The sequence below is a fragment of the Pogoniulus pusillus genome, chromosome 12, assembly GCF_015220805.1.
Source record: "Pogoniulus pusillus isolate bPogPus1 chromosome 12, bPogPus1.pri, whole genome shotgun sequence".
NCBI lineage: Eukaryota > Metazoa > Chordata > Aves > Piciformes > Lybiidae > Pogoniulus > Pogoniulus pusillus.
Genome location: NC_087275.1, coordinates 21,729,772 through 21,750,947, shown reverse-complemented (window position 1 = coordinate 21,750,947; position 21,176 = coordinate 21,729,772). Strand labels below are relative to the sequence as shown.

At 43.1% G+C, this 21,176-nt stretch overlaps 1 protein-coding gene across 3 annotated transcripts in view; it reads right to left on the bottom strand.

Annotated features, from left to right (window-relative positions):
- The window catches only part of AGPAT3 (1-acylglycerol-3-phosphate O-acyltransferase 3), a 100,315-nt gene that overhangs the window by 8,716 nt on the left and 70,423 nt on the right, over positions 1 to 21,176 (bottom strand). For all 3 annotated transcript variants that reach the window (XM_064152626.1, XM_064152625.1, XM_064152627.1), the window contains 5 exons: positions 19,583 to 19,809; positions 14,870 to 15,039; positions 14,514 to 14,675; positions 11,083 to 11,236; positions 10,522 to 10,624 (listed from right to left, as the gene is read on the bottom strand). In XM_064152626.1, coding sequence (XP_064008696.1) covers positions 10,522 to 10,624; positions 11,083 to 11,236; positions 14,514 to 14,675; positions 14,870 to 15,039; positions 19,583 to 19,760 — 767 coding nt within the window. In that variant the 5' untranslated portion in view covers positions 19,761 to 19,809. The remainder of the gene's footprint in view (positions 1 to 10,521; positions 10,625 to 11,082; positions 11,237 to 14,513; positions 14,676 to 14,869; positions 15,040 to 19,582; positions 19,810 to 21,176) is intronic.

The window sequence follows — 21,176 nt, the reverse complement described above, 5'->3', positions numbered from 1 at the left end:
TCCAGGTATTTGACTTCAGACCTCTACTATGATAGATCTTCCATTCAGTGAAGAGCATATGCTACAGATAATACAGTCACTGATCGCGGAGGTCTTAAATGCAAAGAAGAACTGGGACTTAACACCCAATTCTCCAACTAAAACCTCCAATTCCTCAGACAAAATAAATTATACAAGCTCCTATGAATTTCAGACCACATCAGTAAAATAAGCCTTTCCCATGCAAACACTGTCCTTCCTTCACCAAAACTGCCACCAGGTGATTCCCAGTGAGCTCAGACTGAAGCACCCAGAGCTGGGAAAAGCAAGAGCCAAACCCCAGGGTAATTATTTGTTGCATTTTGTTAGTGAAACTTTGATTTAGGAAGAAATGGAAATGGTGGTTTAAAAATTCACTTCATGCTAGCTCTGAGGAGAACATCTTCTCCAGTGACTATACCCTCTCCTTGCTTCTCCAGCCCTACAAATTCAGGCATGCTGTTTTGGGTGCACAGGAAAACTATGCCCAGTGCCAGGTACTGACCTGACCTTACCAAGAACAGGCACCTCTTAAGAGCCTCATTCTAGCAGTGAAGCAGCAACCAATTCCCTGCATTCTTTTACTTGCTGAGACAGGCCACTAACATGCTCACAATTGCATCATCTCTTTTCTCAGTGGCACAAGTCTCAAGTTGGGATCAGTGCAGAAATAAGCTGGTCAGTTAGGAAGGCAGACACACACATTACCCTCAGTTCAAATAGATTTTGGCAACATTTGGGCTGTATCAGGACTCTCTCAGGGCAGTAAGGACAGCAGGGTGACTCCTGATAAAACTCTAGAAACAGTGATCCCAGACACAATTTGTTTGCTACTGTTCAAGGAGGGAATGTATTTCTGCAGTACCCCCTTCTACTCTGTCCTGGTGAGACTTCACCTGGAATACTGCATTTGGTTCTGGGCTCCCCAGTTCAGGAGACACAGGGACCTACTCAAAAGAGTCCATCAGAGGGCTACAAAGATGATTAAGGGGCTGAGGGACCTAAGGCTTTTTGGTCTGGTGCCAAGAAGACTTAGAGGGGATCTAATCGATGTTTATAAATATATGAGGACTGGACAAACTCTTCTCAGTTGTGCCCTGTGATAGGACAAGGGGTCATGGATATAAACTACAGCACAGGAAGTTCCACTTCAACATGAGGAGGAACTTCTTTACTGTAAGGGTCATGGAGCACTGGAAAAGGCTCCCCAGAGAGGTCGTGGAGTCTTCTTCTCTGGTGACTTTCAAAACCCTGTCTGGATACATTCCTGTGTGACCTGAGCTAGATTTTATGGTCCTGCTCTGGCAGGGGAGTTGGACTCAATGATCTATGGAGGTCCCTTCCAACCCCTAACATCCTCTGAGTACAAAGTAAATCCTTCAAGTCTGTAGCAGCAGAAGAAAGATACTCTAATACATTCCTAATAATTTCTGATCCCATAAATGAATTGAACATGAGCTTTTACAGATTTACTTTCATTAACACTGTCAGGAGCAGCTGCTCAATTAAGATAAATAATGCTTGGTAAAAGCTCAGTAAAAAGTCATTTGCAGAAAGCTCTCTGGTGAAGTTTTCTATGTATTGCTATCACCACTAGAGGGTACTCGCAGCAGTAACATTTAGCTGATTATTTTCTGTGGAGCCAGCCCGGAGAAAGGCTGGATCCTCTGCAAAAAGCTAAGCCTCTTAACGCTGCATAGGTAGCTGCATACACATATACCAAGAACAAGAGCTTGCCTGCTTCCTTGCTCTGAGCTGAGCTAAGCTAAGTCAAGTCAGCTGACACATTAAGGACGTGCTTAATTTCCATCCAAAAGACAGTAAAAATAGTTTCCTTATTCTCATAGCATCTCCTCCAACACAAAGGAAAAGCTTCAAGTGCAGAAAAGCAGCCTGAGAACGTTAATTCAGTCCACAAAGACATATTACATCAAAATTATCTGAACACAGTTGTTAGTTCCTTGGAGTACAATTAGTAATTTTACCTGGCAGCGTCATCCTCAATAGAATTTTGTGACCCCAAACTTCTAGTGACTACTGAAAACTACATTTCTCTTCTTTCATCCCAATATCTCATCAAGAAATGGTTTAAAACCAACTTCCATCTCCATTAGCAAGCCATAAGATACTTAATTGAGTGCAGCTGCATTTCACAGTGTGATGGTTTGGGGGTTACCCCGCCCCCCCACACTTTTGAATTTGCCCCAGCTAACTCAGACGGACCCTGGGAATATAGATGAAGCAATTTATTTACAGCTAGCAGAATTTACAAGCAGCTATTTACAATACATACAGTTATATACAATTATATACAGAAATATACAAAGGATAAACAATACAAAAGCACAACTCCCCTCCCAGAAACCTGAGTCCCCAGGAGGGACTCTCAAACCACCCCAACACCTCCCCCCGGCCCTCTCAACCTTACCCCAGTTCTCAGGAAGAAAAGAGGTGCAGCCAAGAGGTTAGGGAGCAAGGTTAGTAGGAGCAGGGTTAATGAGATGTGACCAGGTCTAAGGCAAAAGCAAGAGTGAGAGACAAAATGGAGAATAAGACTTTCTTCTTCCCAGAGTTCTCAGCGAGACTGTGAGAGAAGTTGACATCAATTGTTTTTCATTTCACTGCCCGTTATCTAGTTCTGTTACCAAAACATTCCAGCTTGCTTCAAACTAGCACAATCCACCCCTTGTCTACTTCGCTCAGAGTATCGCTGAGAGTTATCCAATCTAATCTAAACCAATATTTACACCAAAACAATATATATACAAGTTCAGTTCACACTTCAATCAGATGTAGGTGATTCAAAAGCTCAGAACAGGGACTCCCAGGTGATATTTGGTTCGTGCTCACGTGCTGTAGATTCTATTGTAGATTCTCTCAGTGTTGGGCGCCGATGTTACCTAGAACAGAAAACTCCTAACAGCTTGAATTTACACACTTTGATTTTAAACTCTCTCAGCTAAGGTTAGATTTCTCTGTGGAATACACTGAATTTCACCATTCTCCTGCATTACCCAGTATGTATGACCAGGACCTTCAGCAGAAACCACGCCTCGGACAGGTTTCCCTTCGCCCGAAGGAGAAAATACCCAAACAGTTTTCCCTAACAGATTCTTTTCACGTACAATAGGAACTTTATCACCGTCTACTGTTTGGACCAAATCTGATTGTGCAGGTCCTGCTCTGTTTACTGAACCTCTACTATTTACCAACCAGGTAGCTTCTGCTAAATGTTTGTCCCAGTTTTTCAGAGTTCCACCCCCCATGGCTTTTAGGGTGGTTTTCAGCAAACCGTTGTAGCGTTCAATCTTCCCTGAAGCTGGTGCATAGTAGGGTATGTGATAGATCCATTCAATACCATGCTCTTTGGCCCAGTTTTTCACAAGATTGTTCTTGAAATGAGTACCATTGTCTGACTCGATCCTCTCTGGAGTTCCATGTCTCCACAAGATCTGTCTCTCCAAACCAACAATGGTGTTACGTGCAGTAGCATGTGGAACTGGATAGGTTTCCAGCCATCCAGTGCTGGCTTCTACCATCGTCAGCACATACTGCTTGCCAGAACGAGATTGAGGTAAAGTGATGTAGTCAATCTGCCAGGCTTCACCATACTTGTACTTTGACCATCTATCACCATACCATAAGGGCTTGATTCGCTTAGCCTGCTTAATAGCAGCACAAATGTCACAGTCATAGATGACTTGGGTGATAGCGTCCATGGACAAGTCAATTGACCTATCGTGAGCCCATCGGTATGTTCCATCTCTGCCTTGATGTCCAGATGAGTCATGGGCCCACCGAGCTAAGAACAGCTCACCTCGGTGTTTCCAATCAAGGTCAATGTCAAGTTCAGAGTTGGTATCAACTTGAGCAATCTTAGCAGTTTGGTCTGCCTTCTGGTTGTGGTGATGTTCCTCAGTAGCTCTGCTCTTAGGCATGTGTGCATCTACGTGCCGCACCTTCACTGGAATTTTCTCCAGCCGTGCATCGATATCCTGCCATAGATCAGCACACCAAATAGGCTTTCCTTTCCTCTGCCAACCATTCTTCTTCCAGTCCTTTAGCCAACCCCATAGAGCATTGGCTACCATCCACGAGTCGGTGTAGAGGTAAAGGATAGGCCAATTCTCACGTTCAGCCACATCAAGAGCAAGTTGAACAGCTTTTACCTCAGCGAACTGACTGGGTTCTCCTTCGCCATCTTTCGTTTCGGTAACTCTCCTGGTTGGACTCCAAACTGCTGACTTCCATCTTCGCTTGTTCCCAACAAGACGACAGGAACCGTCTGTGAACAAAGCATAGTTCTTTTCCTGATCAGAGAGATCACCATAGGGAGGAGCTTCCTCAGCACGAGTTATTTTCTCCTCTGGAGGTATGGAACAGTCTGTGCCTTCCGGCCAGTTGGTGATCACCTCCACCAGACCAGGTCGGTCAAGATTACCCATTCGTGCTCGTTGGGTTATCAAAGCCATCCATTTAGACCAGGTTGCATCTGTGGCATGATGTGGTGATGAACCTTTGCCCTTGAACATCCAGTTCAGAACTGGCAGTCTAGGAGCTAAAAGCAATTGTGACTCAGTTCCAATCACTTCAGAAGCTGCTTTCACTCCCTCATAGGCTGCTAGAATCTCTTTCTCAGTTGCAGTGTAATTTGTCTCTGAACCTCTGTAACAACGTCCCCAGAAACCAAGTGGACGACCACGTGTCTCATTTGGAGCTCTCTGCCAAAGACTCCAAGTTGGACCATTGTCACTGGCAGCCGTGTACAGAATGTTTTTAATGTCTGGACCAGATCTCACAGGTCCCAAGCCCACTGCATGGACTATTTCTCGCTTAATCTGATCAAAGGCTGCTTGCTGTTCAGGTCCCCACTCGAAATTGTTTCTCTTACGAGTCACATCATGCAGAGGTTTGACAATCTGACTGAAACCAGGAATGTGTAGTCTCCAAAATCCCACCACACCAAGAAAAGAAAGTGTGTCCTTCTTACTGGTGGGAACTGCCATAGTAGAGACTTTGTCAATCACATCCTGAGGAATGTAACGGCGACCATCCTGCCACTGCACTCCCAGAAACTGAATTTCTTTGGCAGGTCCTTTGACCTTGTCTCTCTTAATGGCAAAACCTGCTTGCAACAGAATGTCAATGATTTTGTTACCTTTCTCGAAGACTTCCTCAGCAGTTTGGCCCCACACAATGATGTCGTCGATGTACTGGATGTGCTCTGGAGCTTTACCTTTCTCCAGTGCATTGTGGATGACTGAGTGACAGATTGTTGAGCTGTGTTTCCACCCCTGAGGCAAACGGTTGAACTGATACTGGATTCCTCTCCAGGTGAATGCAAACTGAGGCCTGCACTCCTTTGCTATGGGAATAGAGAAGAAAGCATTAGCAATGTCTATAGTTGCATACCACTTAGCCTCCTTCGATTCCAGCTCGTACTGGAGTTCCAGCATGTCCGGCACAGCTGCACTCATGGGTGGCGTCACCTCGTTGAGGGCACGAAAGTCAACTGTCAGTCTCCAGTCGCCCGTAGGTTTGCGCACAGGCCAGATGGGACTGTTGAAAGGTGAATGAGCTTTCTCGATGACAGCCTGACTCTCCAGTTGACGAATCAGCTGATGAATGGGCAACAAAGAGTCACGGTTAGTTCTGTACTGCCTATGATGAACAGTTTGAGTTGCAATTGGCACTTCCAGGTCCTCTATGTCATGATGTCCCACAACTGCAGATTCATCAGAAAGTTCAGGTCTAATGGACAATTTCAATTTATCATCCTCAATCTCTACAGATGCTATTCCAAAAGCCCATTTATGACCCTTAGGATCTTTGAAACAACCTTGTCTCAAAAAGTCAATTCCCAAAATGCAAGGCGCATCAGGACCAGTTACAATAGTATGTGTCTTCCACTCTTTACCAGTTAAACTGATCTCAGCCTGTACCTTAGTTAACTCTTGAGATCCACCAGTGATTCCAAAGATAGAAATGGACTCTGTCCCTTTGCAATTTGATGGCAATAAAGTACACTGAGCACCTGTGTCAACTAAAGCCCTGTATTTCCGAACTCTTGAACTGCCAGGCCACCTAATGAATATATTCCAATAGATTCGGTTCTCTCCACTATCCCTTTCCTCCTCCTGGCTGGAGGCAGGGCACCCCTAATGCTGAAAATGGCATGTAGGGTGTACACAATGATTGGTGTTGTTGTGAGAGAAATTGCAATTGCGGGAGTAATTGCAGTTGCTCTCGGGAGCTGAAGAAGTGACAGCTACTTTTCGGGCATTGCTGCCTCTGTTTCTGCCACTCTGCAGATCCCTGACCCTCTTTGAAAGAGCTGAAGTAGGTTTACCATCCCATTTGTTCATGTTCTCACCGTATGTGTCACGCAGAAGTATCCACAGTGACGCACGTGATTGCTGCTGTCTGGGTGGAATTTGTCTCCTCCTGGGCTGGAATTGCCTTGCAGGAGGTGGGCGTCTGTTCCTGATTGCAGAAACATGCACCCATTCAGATGATGCAGGAATGGTATCCTTTACCAGATTGGAAATTGAGGTTGTAAGATCCTCCTTCAGTTCTTTCATGGTATTCTTAATCTCTGTGGTCATAGTTTGTATGGCAGAGACTAAACCAGAATGTGACAAGCTGTCCTCAATCTGTCTGAGCTGGTCAGTGAATTCACCAACAGTGAAAGATCTTCCATTATCACTCCTTGCTAGAAACTTGCTGGCCAAGATGTTAGCATAGGATGAAGGAGCAAGCTTAATCAGCTTCTTCATGAGACCTGTTCCCAAAGGAATATCGTCAGGCTCATGAGTACCATGATCTCCATAAAGCACTTCCTTCACAGCAAACTCCTTCAGAAGCTTAATTCCCTGCTCAATGGTGTTCCACTTCTTGGCAGCCCATGGCAAATCATCTCGGGAAGGATATCTCATAGCCACAGCCAACAGAAGGCGTGTCCACAAGCTAACCCTACCAAGAGGACTTGCTAGGTGTTTGTCCACTCCACTCTCCTTAGTGAGTGGTCCTAGCTGCTTGGCAGACTTGTCTCCTACCTGCAGAGCATTAGCACCAATGCCACGGCATCTCACTAGCCAGCTTAAGATTGGCTCACCTGATTCCCTTGTGTATTCCTTCCTAACTTCCCTGACCTCTCTGAGTGGATCCTTGGAGCCTTGGATGTCATCTTCCTCCTCTTCTTCCTGTTGTTGATCTGGTGGTGCCGGGCCTAACACAATCTTCCTCATAGCATTCCTAAACTCATTGGAACCATCCTCTCTCCTGGCAGCTAACCTCACAGCACTCCTCTCACTTGAGTATTGTTGTCTCAGCACATCTACAAGGTCTCGCAGACTAACTGCCTCCTCTTCCTCCTCTTGCTGCTGACCACCAGACGTCCCCTGTCTTACATCCTCCTGCGAACCACTCTTTGTTTTAGCTCTTGCCTTAGCAGGTGCCAGAAGGGCCTGAGCAGCAACAGACTTGGATGTGTCTGCTGGAGGATTTGAATCTTTAGGAGTCTGACTTGGTGGGTTTGAATCCTTAGGAGTCTGACCTGGAGCATTTGAATTATTGGAGGTCTGACTTGGAGCATTTGTATCCTTAGGGGTCTGACCTGGAGCTTGTGAGTTCAAATCTGCCTTACTTTTAACAGGAGGATTTTGGTTCTGGTCTGCTGGCTGGGGGTTCGAATTGGCTGAGCTGGTGTCATTAGGATTTGGACTGACTGGGCTAGCGTTACCAGCACTAGTAGTATTATTAACATTAGTGGGATTATTTGCCTGTCCTCCTGGGATGCCTGCCAACCCTGAGGTGTTTTCATTTTTGCTAGGAACATTCTGATTTTGGGTACCTGCCTGTCCTCCTGAGGCTCCTGCTAAACTCTGTGGCTTGTTTTGGTTATCCTTATCATTGTTTACGTTAGTGGGGGGAACACTGGCTGTGTTCCCAGCACTTGGGGAAGGAGGGGCAGAGGCTGGCAAGGGGGAAGCCGACAACTGTGTTCCCTTGTTTTGCTGTGAAAGAGACTGCTTCTGAGACACAGAAATTTTCCTAGCTCTTACAGAAGCTGGTTTTGAATTTTTCACACATAATGCCAAAATTAATATGAAATTTAAAACTACAAGAGCCAGTATAATGCCCAGCATCCCTGCCATGCTCTGTTTCGAGTAGAAATCCTTGCATGGATTTGGCATTTCAGTTTGGGGCTGGATGACCCTCATGAGAGCAGTAGATAAAGCAGACTCTCGATTGATTGTAACATTATTGACAAAAACTCTTGTAATATCACTAGTAATATTCTCAGTGACACTAAAACCAGCATAACCAAGAATAAAATCACCCCAGCTCCAGAACATGTTTGAAAGCTTAACTTTAGCCTTCTTAAAAACTACATGAAGTAAGAAATAACCAATTTGATCTTTGATCCAGTTGTACACAAAAAACCAGAAAACAGGCCACACAGCAATCCCCACCAAGTACAATAGCTGCTTGATTAGCTTCATCTTAATTCCCAGAGCTGATTTCCACTCACTGAAATATCTAGCCCCACGTTGGGCGCCAATAAAAATGTGATGGTTTGGGGGTTACCCCGCCCCCCCACACTTTTGAATTTGCCCCAGCTAACTCAGACGGACCCTGGGAATATAGATGAAGCAATTTATTTACAGCTAGCAGAATTTACAAGCAGCTATTTACAATACATACAGTTATATACAATTATATACAGAAATATACAAAGGATAAACAATACAAAAGCACAACTCCCCTCCCAGAAACCTGAGTCCCCAGGAGGGGCTCTCAAACCACCCCAACACCTCCCCCCGGCCCTCTCAACCTTACCCCAGTTCTCAGGAAGAAAAGAGGTGCAGCCAAGAGGTTAGGGAGCAAGGTTAGTAGGAGCAGGGTTAATGAGATGTGACCAGGTCTAAGGCAAAAGCAAGAGTGAGAGACAAAATGGAGAATAAGACTTTCTTCTTCCCAGAGTTCTCAGCGAGACTGTGAGAGAAGTTGACATCAATTGTTTTTCATTTCACTGCCCGTTATCTAGTTCTGTTACCAAAACATTCTAGCTTGCTTCAAACTAGCACACACAGATATACATCCATGCAAGAGTACCCCAGACCTAGCTAGAATGCGACATGCATCTGTCATCAGTAGGGAATTACAGGTGGCAACAGCCTGATCATCTGTTTTGCTAACTGGTAAGTTGTCTGCTTGCTTTCCTCATCAGATATACATCTGGCAAATGTAAATAGTAAAAATCAAATTCCTTGCAAATCAGCGCTCCCATCTCTCTCCTCATCACTGTTGTGGCCTTCTTTCCAACTGCAGACTAAAAAGTAGTGGAAGTTGCAGCATCTGAGAACAGAACAGACCACATCCCTCCCCTCCCCATCAGGGCTGCAGCACTCTGCCCCCCTGGGATAGCATTTCTTTCACAAAACTGCTGATGCTATACCTTGACACAACAGATAATTGGTGTGATTCCTTTCTAAGTCTTTGGCTGTTGGACACTTTAGCAAGACACAGCTGCTTTCATTTACAGGGCAATGTATACAGCCAGTGCCATGAATCTGCAATACAAAGACCCAAAGCCAGAAGGGAAAGGTATGTGGGGAAGTACTGAGGTGCTTGTTTGGGTTTTTTGAGGGGGTTTGTTTGTTTAACTTTCTCCCCTTCTAAAAACAAAAGTCAACCTCATCACCATCATGTAGCAATATTTTCCAAAACATGAAGTCCCCAGATAAACAGAAGTGAACTGTCCAAAGAACTATGGGGAAAGAACAACCAGGCTGCTGTCAGGTTCAAATGCAAAAGGGAAAAGAAGCAGTTTAACAGGAAAGATTTGGTAGTTTTTATGATCCCAAGGATGTCTTTAACGCAGACGGTAATAAGGAAAAAGCAAGAAATACAAATGTGTGTGCACCTGCAGGTGTGTACCTGCTGCATGGAGCTAGGTGTTAGCAGCACTCCTTTGCCTGAAAGAGTAAATAAAGACTGTGAAGAATGTCCCACCTCATTCATATGATGTCTGAATTTCAGCATTATTTAAATTCTAATCTGCTAATCAAACCGTGTGAGAGAAGGGAAGAAGCTGGCCCAGTAAGGAGCTTTACACAGCTGAGTACAAGGGACTACTGAGGTTGGACCAGGAAAAGGGCAGAGCAGTTGGGTTTCTGTTCTCAGCAAAGGGGGCAAAAAGGTAGACAAGTGTCTTCACTGCACACAGCAAGGAAGCCCTGAAACAACAGCATGGTCACATCCAGGCTTAAAAGGTCTGTCCAGTGCTCTCTGATTTGCTGGTTGACATCATGGAATCTAACATGAAAACAAACTGAAGCAGCAGGTAAAACAGAGAGAGGAGACCTTTGTGGCTTGCAGAGAAACCTGAATGACAAGGAAGAGGAGACTATAGGAAAGGACATTTCCGTGTAAAATCTGAATATACTCCAACTTGCCCAAGCATGCACCTTAGGGCTCACTTCATCATTATATGCTCACCTTACGCACATGTCTGCTTCATATTTCTTTCCATAAAGAATTCCTAATAAAGATGGGTTCTTGTTTCCTCTGAAATTTAGTGTTACATCATACACTGCTGAAACTGTTGCAAAAGAAGAAAACATGGCTGTTACAGCAGCAATTGTAACAACCACACTGCCAGCATCCTCGCATTAAACAGCAGCAGAGCGTTGTGTGAGCCCTGTATGAATGATGTCAGGTAGCAGTCATTCACTCCTCTGTGTTTACACACTGTTTATCTGTATCAGACACCTGATAATTCATATCTAGGTAGCATGTGTGTTATCAAACCACAAGACAACTTAATGAACTAAGCAACAATAACACATACAAAAGGTTTATTCTTTTTTTTAAGACTGGTATCTGAGAGTTATGCAGCAATTTACAAATCAAGGGTTGACATGCTGAATGCTGATTACTGCCAACTCACTAATTATAATGGATGTAATGAACAATCAAGTACACTATGCTGTGCTGCACAGACTACACTAAGCAATATATTATAATTAATGCAAAGAACACATAGCAGCTTGCCAGTACCTGTTCCCCTGAGACACTGGACAGCAGTGGTGAAACCTTTGGTTCTGGGCAACAGATGGTATTTCAGTTTAGGCAAGCCCTTGGATTCAGCTACCTCCATACTGATTCGATGCTTGGTCTCTGTAAAACGAGTTCCTTCACAGTACAGCAGAAACTAGTACAATGACAAAAAGAGAAAACCAAGGATGTGTTGAGATCTAAAGAAAATCTGTGTAAGATAAACACACACTCAGGCAGGCACGCACACTTTAGTTACATTTGGTCATCAACTATTAGGCAAAAGCACCACCTCACAACTCATTTGCAATTATATCTACATTTAGCAACACTGGTACCAAATTTAAAATAACAAGAAGTCTGAAACATTTACATTAAAAAAGAAGACTCTCTGAAGGCTTTAGCTGTCTGTGATGGACTAATCTACAAATCTGAAAAAGGAACCCCAAATGTCAGTACATAACCACTTTAGGAAAAAACATTCATCACTTCCTACCATATTTAAAATTTGTACTGTACAACCAGAATTACTCATCTGAAAACAGACTGCTTTGTCTGAAAGCTCTTCTTCATTTTTTTTCCTCCTTTTGTATCAATTGTGTTTATAGAAAAATGTTGCCTTTCCCTAAGACCTTTACCATGTTCACCTTGTAATGCACTAATCTGACTCTGGTATCCTGAGTAAATGTTAAAGAATTAAATCTGCCCATACTGACTTCAAGAGGCACAAAACATCTCTCTGTCCTCTTCCAGCCTCAACAGGAGCAATGCAAAGCCAAGAACAGAAAAACAAAGCCCTTCTGAAGGCTGTAGGGTGAATTTCTTTTTATCCTTTGCCTCTTTGAAAGGTAGACATCATTCCCATTGCACCAGCAACAGAAACATTGCTGCACTTGAACACATAAACCTCTGCATCCCAGGCAAGCAATGGAGGGGAAGGAGAGTAGGCTGCTGCTGCTACTCTCTCACAGCAGTATGATGCAATACTGCAATTCAAAAGAAGACTTGTCAAATGCACTATTCATCTGGCATTTTTCAGTACTGATGGCTCACTTTTTCTCTGTAGTGTATTGCAGAATCACAGAATATATCCAGTTTGAAGAGACCTCAAAGATCATCCAGGCCAACTCTCGACCCAGCACTGAAGGGTGAACATGTCCTTAAGCACCAGGTTCACAGACTACTTCAACAACTCCAGGAAAGGTGGAGACTCCACCATTGCCCTGGACAGATCATTCCAATATTTGATAATCTTCTCTGTGAAGAAATATTTCCTAACATCTACCCTGAACCTCCCCTGGCACAGCTTGAAGCCATTTCCTATAGTGTGCACCACAAAAGGTAAATTAAAGGAACATTAAAACTGCAAAGCCTAACACAAGAGTTCAACCTACCAAAGCACAGTGAAAGAACACCAGGGACTGGTCTTGCAATCTTTATCTGGGGCTTGAGGGTGTGTTTGTTATGAAATCCTGACCCATCGCCATGACCACGTGGTGAGGACAGCATAAGATACAGAATGCAACACCACAATCTCAATCCCTGTCTGCAATGCAAGTTCTTCCTTCTATACCAATGCTCACTCTCTGCCACTCAACAAGACAGTGATTCTTCTTGACCAAGCATGTGAGCTAGCTACAGACTCTGCTGCAGCGCATGTATGAGAGAGACCTCACGAAGGAAGGCTAAGTAGACAGCCCTGATTGTGGCATTTAGAATGCAGAGAAATTAGGAAATTGATTTACTCAAGTCAATTTTAATCATGATTTAAATTAGCAAGCAGGAAGTCTTGATTTAAATAATCAATGCTTACTGTCTTGCATTTATATTTTCTAGTTGTTTTCACTGGAGACTAGCCCTTGGATCTCAGTGTTGGAATCATTAGAAACACAGATCTGCAACCCAAGCACAGTCTGAAGATTTCAAGAATGGTCAGATTTTTTTTTAAATTGAGTTCTTTATTTTTTCAGTTCTAATCAAGAGGATATATTAAGTATTATTCATAGCCATACACTCCAGCAACTTTTAAATACATTCTCCAGCTTCTTACAGCTTGGATCTTTGTAATGACAAAAAATCACAAATGACACATTCATGGTCTACCAGTTAAGGCTACTGTTTCACTCTTCATTTTAATAGGCTGTACTGGATAGTAATGAAAAACCACTTAAAATGCAGAAAAAGCCTCTTAGAAATGTTTTATGAGCCAAGTAACTACATATTACCTGCTCTGCTATAAAAGCACACCAGTAAACTTATCAAAACGTTTGCATTCAAAGTGGGGTGCTTGAACATGTCCAGAGAAGGGCAATGAGGCTGGTGAGGGGGCTGAAGCACAGCCCTGTGAAGAGAGGCTGAGGAAGGTGAAGGTGCTCAGCCTGTAGAAGAGGAGGCTCAGAGGAGACCTCGTTGCTGTCTACAACTACCTGAAGGGAGGTTGTAGGCAGGTGGGGGTTGATCTCTTCTCCCAGACACCCAGTGACAGAACAAGAGAATACAGTCTCAAACTACACCAGGGCAGATTTAGGCTGGACATTAGGAAGAAATTATTCACAGAAAGTGTGATTGCCCACGGGAATGGGCTGCTCAGGGAGGTGGTGGAGTCACTATCCCTGGAGGTGTTTAAGAGGAATCTGCATGAGGCACTTAGTGCCATGGGTTAGTTACTTAGAAGGGTTAGGTGATAGGTTGGACTTGATGATCCTAGATGTCTTTTCCAACCTAGTTAATTCTGTGATTCTGAGAAGAAAGTTAACAGGTTGATTACTACTGTGTTGCTGCAATAAAACCTAAGCAATATTGCACATAATAAACATTGGTGTCTTGCCCCTGAAATGTGAAAATAAAAAGGCAAAGCCTAACTACAAAAGCAGATTAAAGTCTGCCATATGTTCTGTTAGAAAGTTTTTGGGTAAGTTGCAATTCCACAGATCAATGAACTTACTACCAAGAACTTCCTCTCAAAATCCCCTCCATGCACCCACCCTCCTTCCACACCACCCTCCCTTCTCCAGAAAAGGCTGTTTTGTTTACGTGTCTTTTTCAGTATATCTCAGAAAATATAGGTTAAAATGTAAGTACTGCTTGGCACTAAGGATTTAGTAATCAGATGTGTTGTGGGTTTTTTAAAAGGTAAAAGTAAGTTCAGACAAAATTAGCAAGTATTACTCAAGTCTGATTTATAAATCACCATCAAGCTTCTAATTGTCTATGCAAGCTTCTGAACTGTTCCCCAGATGATTTCCCTTAACAACAGGAAAAGAGAGCATTTTATCAGCAGATCCCCAAAGACTTCCTGAAACAGAGCATAGGTTCCCCTTGACAACACTTGAACAAGCAGATCTTCCAATACATAAGGCTGCAATGCCACATGAGTACATTTGTCACCATTTCACTTCCAGCAGAAGATACTAGAGTAGAAACTCAGCACTTACCCACATATATTCAGGATAATCAGCCAAACGTTTTAGTCCTTCAATAACTGTATCTCTGTCCTCTTCCCATTTCCTTTTGCAGAAAACAATCTCAAGGAAGTACCATGTCCAGCCAATTAGGGGCACATATAGTAGCTCTCTCTTTGCAAGAACTTTGGAACTCTTGAAGGAAAACAGAAGATTACCATCCAAAAATGTCCTTTACTAATGTGTACAGTGAAGTCAACCAAAAACATTAAAGGCAATCAGAAGTTGACAGTTATCTGGGAACTCAGATGCAAAGAAACTGTACAAGGATGGGTTTCAAGTAGACCTATCACCCTGCAGATGAAGGGAAAGCTCACGGCCCCACGTACCCCTAGCACTCCGAAGCGCTCTGTCATAGTCCAGCCACACAAGAAGTCGATTTCAAAGTTGTGATTCAAGATGATGATGACATGTTCTTTCCCAAAGGTGTTCACTGTGGTCTCATCTGAGAACAAGGTGCACTCCGTGCCTGACCACCATTCCAGCAGCATTACCAACTCTGACAGACACGAAGACAATGGAGAGAGCAGTTAGGGGTACCACGTTTAGCATTCCATCTCCAGCCTCATTCAGTGCCCAGTCCCTTCTGATTCCCAACAACACTGTCACTTCTCAAGTCCAATCCAGCAGAGATGAAATGCGTTTGGATGGGTACACACCAAGTGACATCACCATCCTTATGCACTATTTAGGGCACAAGATACATGCATTATGGATAATTTAGCAAGTTTTTAACAGTGACAGGTTTGGGCATTATATTAAGAATGTGAAATTTCATGATCACTGGATAAAAAACTAAAAACTTTGTGCCTAAAAAACATATAGTTGAGCTGTGGATTGCTCCACTAAATGAGTACAGTTTCTCCCAGGTGGAACACAAATTATGCACAGATGCAGCCTAATGCTTTTACTCAACATGAAGCAAGCTTTATGGAGGTAAACAGACCAATAAAGGGGCTTTTAAAGTGATGCAGCACCATAGATCTTCTGCAGTAGATTTTCATATTACAGCACAAGACTATAATTATTCTGCATTATGGTCAGAGTCAGAAACACCAGAGAATTGAGCTTATTTATGAAAATACCCAAAGGCAGGAATGGTAAATTATGTCTTTCTTTTACTGCAAAAGAAAGAATGAACCCTTTCCTCTCTCTTATTTTCTCCAGCTTCTTAATATCCCAGTGCCTCCACCCTGAATACTTTTTATCACCTGCTCTTCTCATTTTTCCATTTCACCTTTTTATTAATCTTAAAATCACCCTTCCACTAAAATTCAGAATGCACTGAACATAGTTGGCATGTTTAACCTCTCTGTTTCATTTCAGCGTAATGACACTGATGGAAAGCATTGCTTTGTGTCATGAGACAACTATAAAAAGTATGAGAATAAACCATTCTCCCAGTAGCAAGATTTGCTTCCATGCAAACTGTAGTCATTGGCATTTCCTCATTTCAATGAGATATGAATGCAGTCAAAATTTGGTTGCACAAATAGGGCAGTGAAAAAAGTCCAACGTTCCCCACATTACTACAACAAACTTGCAGGATCAAAACTCGAAGGTGTTCCCACAGTTCTCTATGTCAGGTTCTGCCAGGTGGTGTTTCCACTTTCCACTGGGAGGCCCTAGTTTTGCAAAACTGAGCAGCATTTTCCTGCATAAGGGTTTTCAGTCAGTGGGACCACAACAGGGTAACCTACTAATATAGCTAAAAAAGAGCAGGTCCAATTCTGCACCATATCAGAGAGAGGGCAAACAGTACTTAGGTGAATGACACTGAAAATCAGCCTTGGTCTGCTGAAGATGAATAACTTCTCCAGCGCTTGTCTTGCCCACATGACCACTTGTCTACCAGGTGATTCCTCTCTATCATTTTAAAGACTTACACACCTGGAGGGATAACAAAGTTATGCAACTTGCTGATCAAGAGACAGTAACCCAGCTGGAAATACAGCAGAGGATAAACAGAATATATGTTTATACCAACTAGGGTTTTATATCACTGCTTTCCAGATTTGCGTCCTTTGTGAATTATGTGATAAGTCACTTTTCCTGGTCTGTTTACCCTGACTCAGTATAAGGGGAAAGAGGACAGCAAGAGTGTCCTCGGTTGAGAGCTGTGCCCTTCCAAGCACGTGAAGCAGTATTCCCCATGACAGAAGAATGGAGTACCAAACAGTACCAAACACAGCGTAGTACTCTGAGCAATGTTGCCTTTCCATTGCTATGTAGTAAGGAGGAGCATCTCCTGCACTTGCTAGAGTTGCTGCATTTTCTTATAAAAACACAGAATGGAATGGATGTGTTCTTCAAAATCAGAATTCTACAGAGGCAAGCGTGAGTTATTTTCTGCAGAGCAATTCATGCACCATTCACTCCAAAATAGTGCAGGAAGCTTTACTGAGAGATTTGCCAGAGTTCATACTGAGAGAGGAGGTTTGATGAGATGGAGGACTAACATAAAGAAAGAGATAGTCCTTTACAAGTGTAATGAGAAATGGTGTAATTATAACCAGGAGTAGGCTCATTTCCTTTTTTTAGGATACGTGGGTTACAGCTCTTATTTCCTTTTTTCTTTCTGGGTATGTGGGTTACAGCTATTTTGCATGGCACTGATCCTGTCAGTGCCACAGCAAGCCCATCCATCTCAATGAAGGGATGGTAATGCTTGCCTTGGAGTACTTCCTGCAGAGGACAAATGACACCTTGCTACAACAAACTCCCTCCTGCAGCTGAGGCTCTCACATACCACAGCTGGCAGGTTTATGGTCTTGCAAGCCACCCAGGAGCAAGGTCAACAAGAGGCACAGTGCACCTCTCAATTAAAGTACTAACATTTGAGAGATTATTTCTGTAACCAGGCTAAACCAAACATGCAGTGCTCTCCATAGGTGTGAGACATCTGAAAGGAGCTGATATAGGAGAGCTGGAAGTACAGGCTACCCATCACAAGTTACAAAGGGTTTAAACTGAGGCCAGACCCTGGCAGATATTTTTTCTCTGAATGTCTACCATTGACACCGGAGAGGGTCTGTCTCCTTCCCTTTCTGAAGCTGTGCTTTATGCATTTGAGAAAGAGATAAAGTAAGAATAGAGACTGTTTTTCAGTAGTACACAGTCAGATGCACAACCACCTCTGTATCTACCCCAGCACATCGATCCTCTGCTGAATGAGCAGAGCAGCTTCTGTTGCAGACATCTCTGACATGTACACCCTTGGCTCAAAACTAAACAGCTTGGAGTGAACAAATAAAACGTATCATCTGGAGCAGAACACCAACCTACAGGTTCATTGCCAAAAGGCTTCCACATAATGAAATACATTCCATTATGAATGGCAACATTTGGAAGTGCTGCATTTACACAGCTTACTTAATTTGTTATCAATCATAACTGAAGTGCATACTCTGTCAGCTCCTCCTTTACAGGCCATCAGCACTCTGCAATCCCACATAAGATTTATGCTAGCTTTCACAGTTTCATTTCTCAATCATTTAATTTATATCAGGCTATACACAAGTGGTTATCCTAGGTGCAACCCAATTATCTAGTCAGCTTCTCCAGACTTTTTTTGAACAACAGGTTATTTTCAGTGTATACAAGCTATAACAGCATTTTAAAAGTGATTTTTTTTCCATGCACAGTGCTAACTTGTTAGAAATCAAAGATCTGAACCTGCAAACCTTACAGGCACAAGCAGCTTGTATCCTCAGAAAAGCCAAAGCATTGGTGAAACAATAGTTTTCAGGATGAGGTCAGATTTAAGCTTATTCAAAACACATTAAGAAATCCTGACAAGCAAATTAAAAAAAACCCCACCCTACCTTACATAACCCCACTCTTTGCCAACCAAGCTAATTTTGACATTTCCACCTATGAGTTCTTCTATAAGAACACCTCTTCTCCTCACAGCTTGCCTGACACTCTCTACTTGATTTCCCTTCTCCTGTGCTTCTTAGATAATATTCTCAACAGATAGGACAAAAAGCACAGGAAGGGCAAGGACAACAAAACTAAAAAGAAACTGGACTCAGTATTTGGAGACTTTTTTGTTGGTAGCACTTCAAATTGATGTTTAAAGAAATGTGACTGCCTGTCAGTGGACTACTCAACTGCAATTTAAGTACTCATTTAGGTGACTCATTTAGTCGAAGTGGGAGATAGATGCTGAGCCGAGCACTAAGGTAAGTGGCCAAGCATACTGGGAGGTAATGGAGAATGGAAATAGATTAGATGATTCACTGCCTTAACAGGAGGTGACATTTGGACTAAGAAGTCTCCTAAACGTTCATTTCAGAACTATAATCCCCTGTTAAGCTATATGAGGAGAATAAAACCCAAAACATCCACAGGGAGGAAGTTTTGCAAAGGCCTGAAAGAGACAAGCAAAGCAGCTGCACTCATTGCAAAGCCGTCCCACAGGCAGAAGAAGAAAAGAGCAACAAATTGCTCACCAGAGGAGAAACTGGCATCACAGATTGACACTGCATGGTGTAAAAGCACTCTGAAGTTGTTACACGGCTCAGTTATAGAGGCGTCTACGCTGGATACTTTAAGACTGACATCTCCCTGCAGACCACACAGTCAACTTGTGCTCTTAATTAAGTGGTCAATATTGTACATATGCTCAAGATCTGAAGCAGACTCTGAAAATTCTCCCTTCACTATCACTTAGCAGAGGCTCTGTCGTCGGATGAAGGTGGCACTGAGACAGAATCAGCAATTTCTATCAGTGAGAACAGGATTGCAGGAAGGGAGAAGCTTTATTTATTATTTTTTATTTATTCATTATTTTATTATTTTACATCCACCCCTTGACTTTTTGTGTATTTTCCCAATATCTCAGAAAAGATGGCTGCTTTGTACTGCTCTGACAGAGACTAACTTATCATTTTTCTCTCATGTTTGTGAGTATATACATGTGTAGATATGTACACACACCCCCATATATCTGTATGTTTTTTGTTTAATTAACAAAAAGAGGAATTAAATCCATGCCCCTTCCCACCCCCAGCCCTCACATCCCCTTTCAGCATACTCACGGCTCCAGAGCGAATAGGCAAGGCGACAGTTTACTCGGCGATAAAACTGCTTGTTTATGGGCCAGAGGACTAGTGTGCATAGTTGAATGAAGTTAATGATCAGTCCACTCACAACAAAGACAAACCCAATGAGGAGGTGAACTATGAACTGGGTCTTCAGAAAGGCAATGAAGCCCATGATAACCACTCAGAAGCGTGTGCAAGGGCCGTCACTCAGAATAACTGTCCTGAAAGAGAAAGAAAAGGGTCAAATGGAGACTGGATTTACACACCCTGAGGAAAAGCAAAACAAGACCTGTGAAATAGTCCATGCAATTTCAGCAATGGAAACCCAGCACTCTAGTCTCCAAGCCTGCCTCATTCAGTTCTTCCAACAATAAACTGTTGACAGTGCAAATCACTTTCAAAAATAGGAAGGAAACATTATTTACAATTTACAAACCACTAAGATTGCTTGCTGAAGATGACTCTCTCACCTCCCTTCAAATGAAGATCATGCAATCTGACTTAATACTGATCATAGAGCCCTGCACTCACAGTGAAGCAGTCGAACCCCAACTGGTAAACAAGTGCACTGTGACTGCTGTAGCTTCAGAAGTTGCTGCTCCTGGACTGCAACAGAAGCCTCAGCCCCCTGCACACAGTAAACAGTCTGCCAAGCCTCTTGAGCTGTGTAAACCAACTGATGCTTTCCTGGCCTGCCCTCCAAGCCACTGCTCCATACATACTTCTCCCAAAAGAGCACTGAGCAAAGGCTGCAGGGGCTACAGAGACTTTGTTTACATGTTTGCTTTGACTAGAAGAGTAGAGCAATCCATTTAGAGAGCAGGCTCTTCATCTTGCTCTGAGTTTTGAGATGCAAACAGCAGGGCTGGTCCCACAGAACACAGCCACACTAGGGCATAGAATTGGAAATTATGTGTGCCCACAGCCAAAACCCATGCTGGAGCAAATGCAGTAACTTCCTACTTTGCCAAGCCACGGTTCCATGAGCAAATATACCATATGAGGAAAAAAAGGTAAAAAAATATAGAAAAACCTTAGGCTATGCAGCAGTACCAACTCAATCTGGAAAAGGCTTTGGTGCAGAATCTCGATTCCACCAAATTAGCTCAACTCTGAGCACGCTGCATATTTATACCAGGTGCAGAAATCAGGGCAACGTCCAAACAGCAGAAAGTCACAGTAGCTTAGACAAGTCAGATCCAACACAAATCCTGCCAGCACAAAGTTAACCCAATAAAATGTACTGACCAAGCCACCAGATCAAGTTAATTCCAAACCCTGCATTACCTGGCACAGGCCTTTTAGACCTACTGGTACTTAAAGTCCTACAGCTAAGCCAGTCAGGCTTGTCAAAGCATAGCTTTCATATTCCATCCAAAAAAAAAGTGTGAGCAATCAGTCAAAGCTTGCTAACAGTATTTATGTTTAGCTTTCACGAGTGTTGTAAATGATTACACCGCCAGTAGATGGTAACAAATACTTCTGACAAGTCAAGCATTCTGAGGTGAAGCAGAAGGTCCCAATTCCTGAAAATGAAATACCTGCCAGCTGTGAGGAACCAAACCATTTTCATTTGCCACCTGCTTAC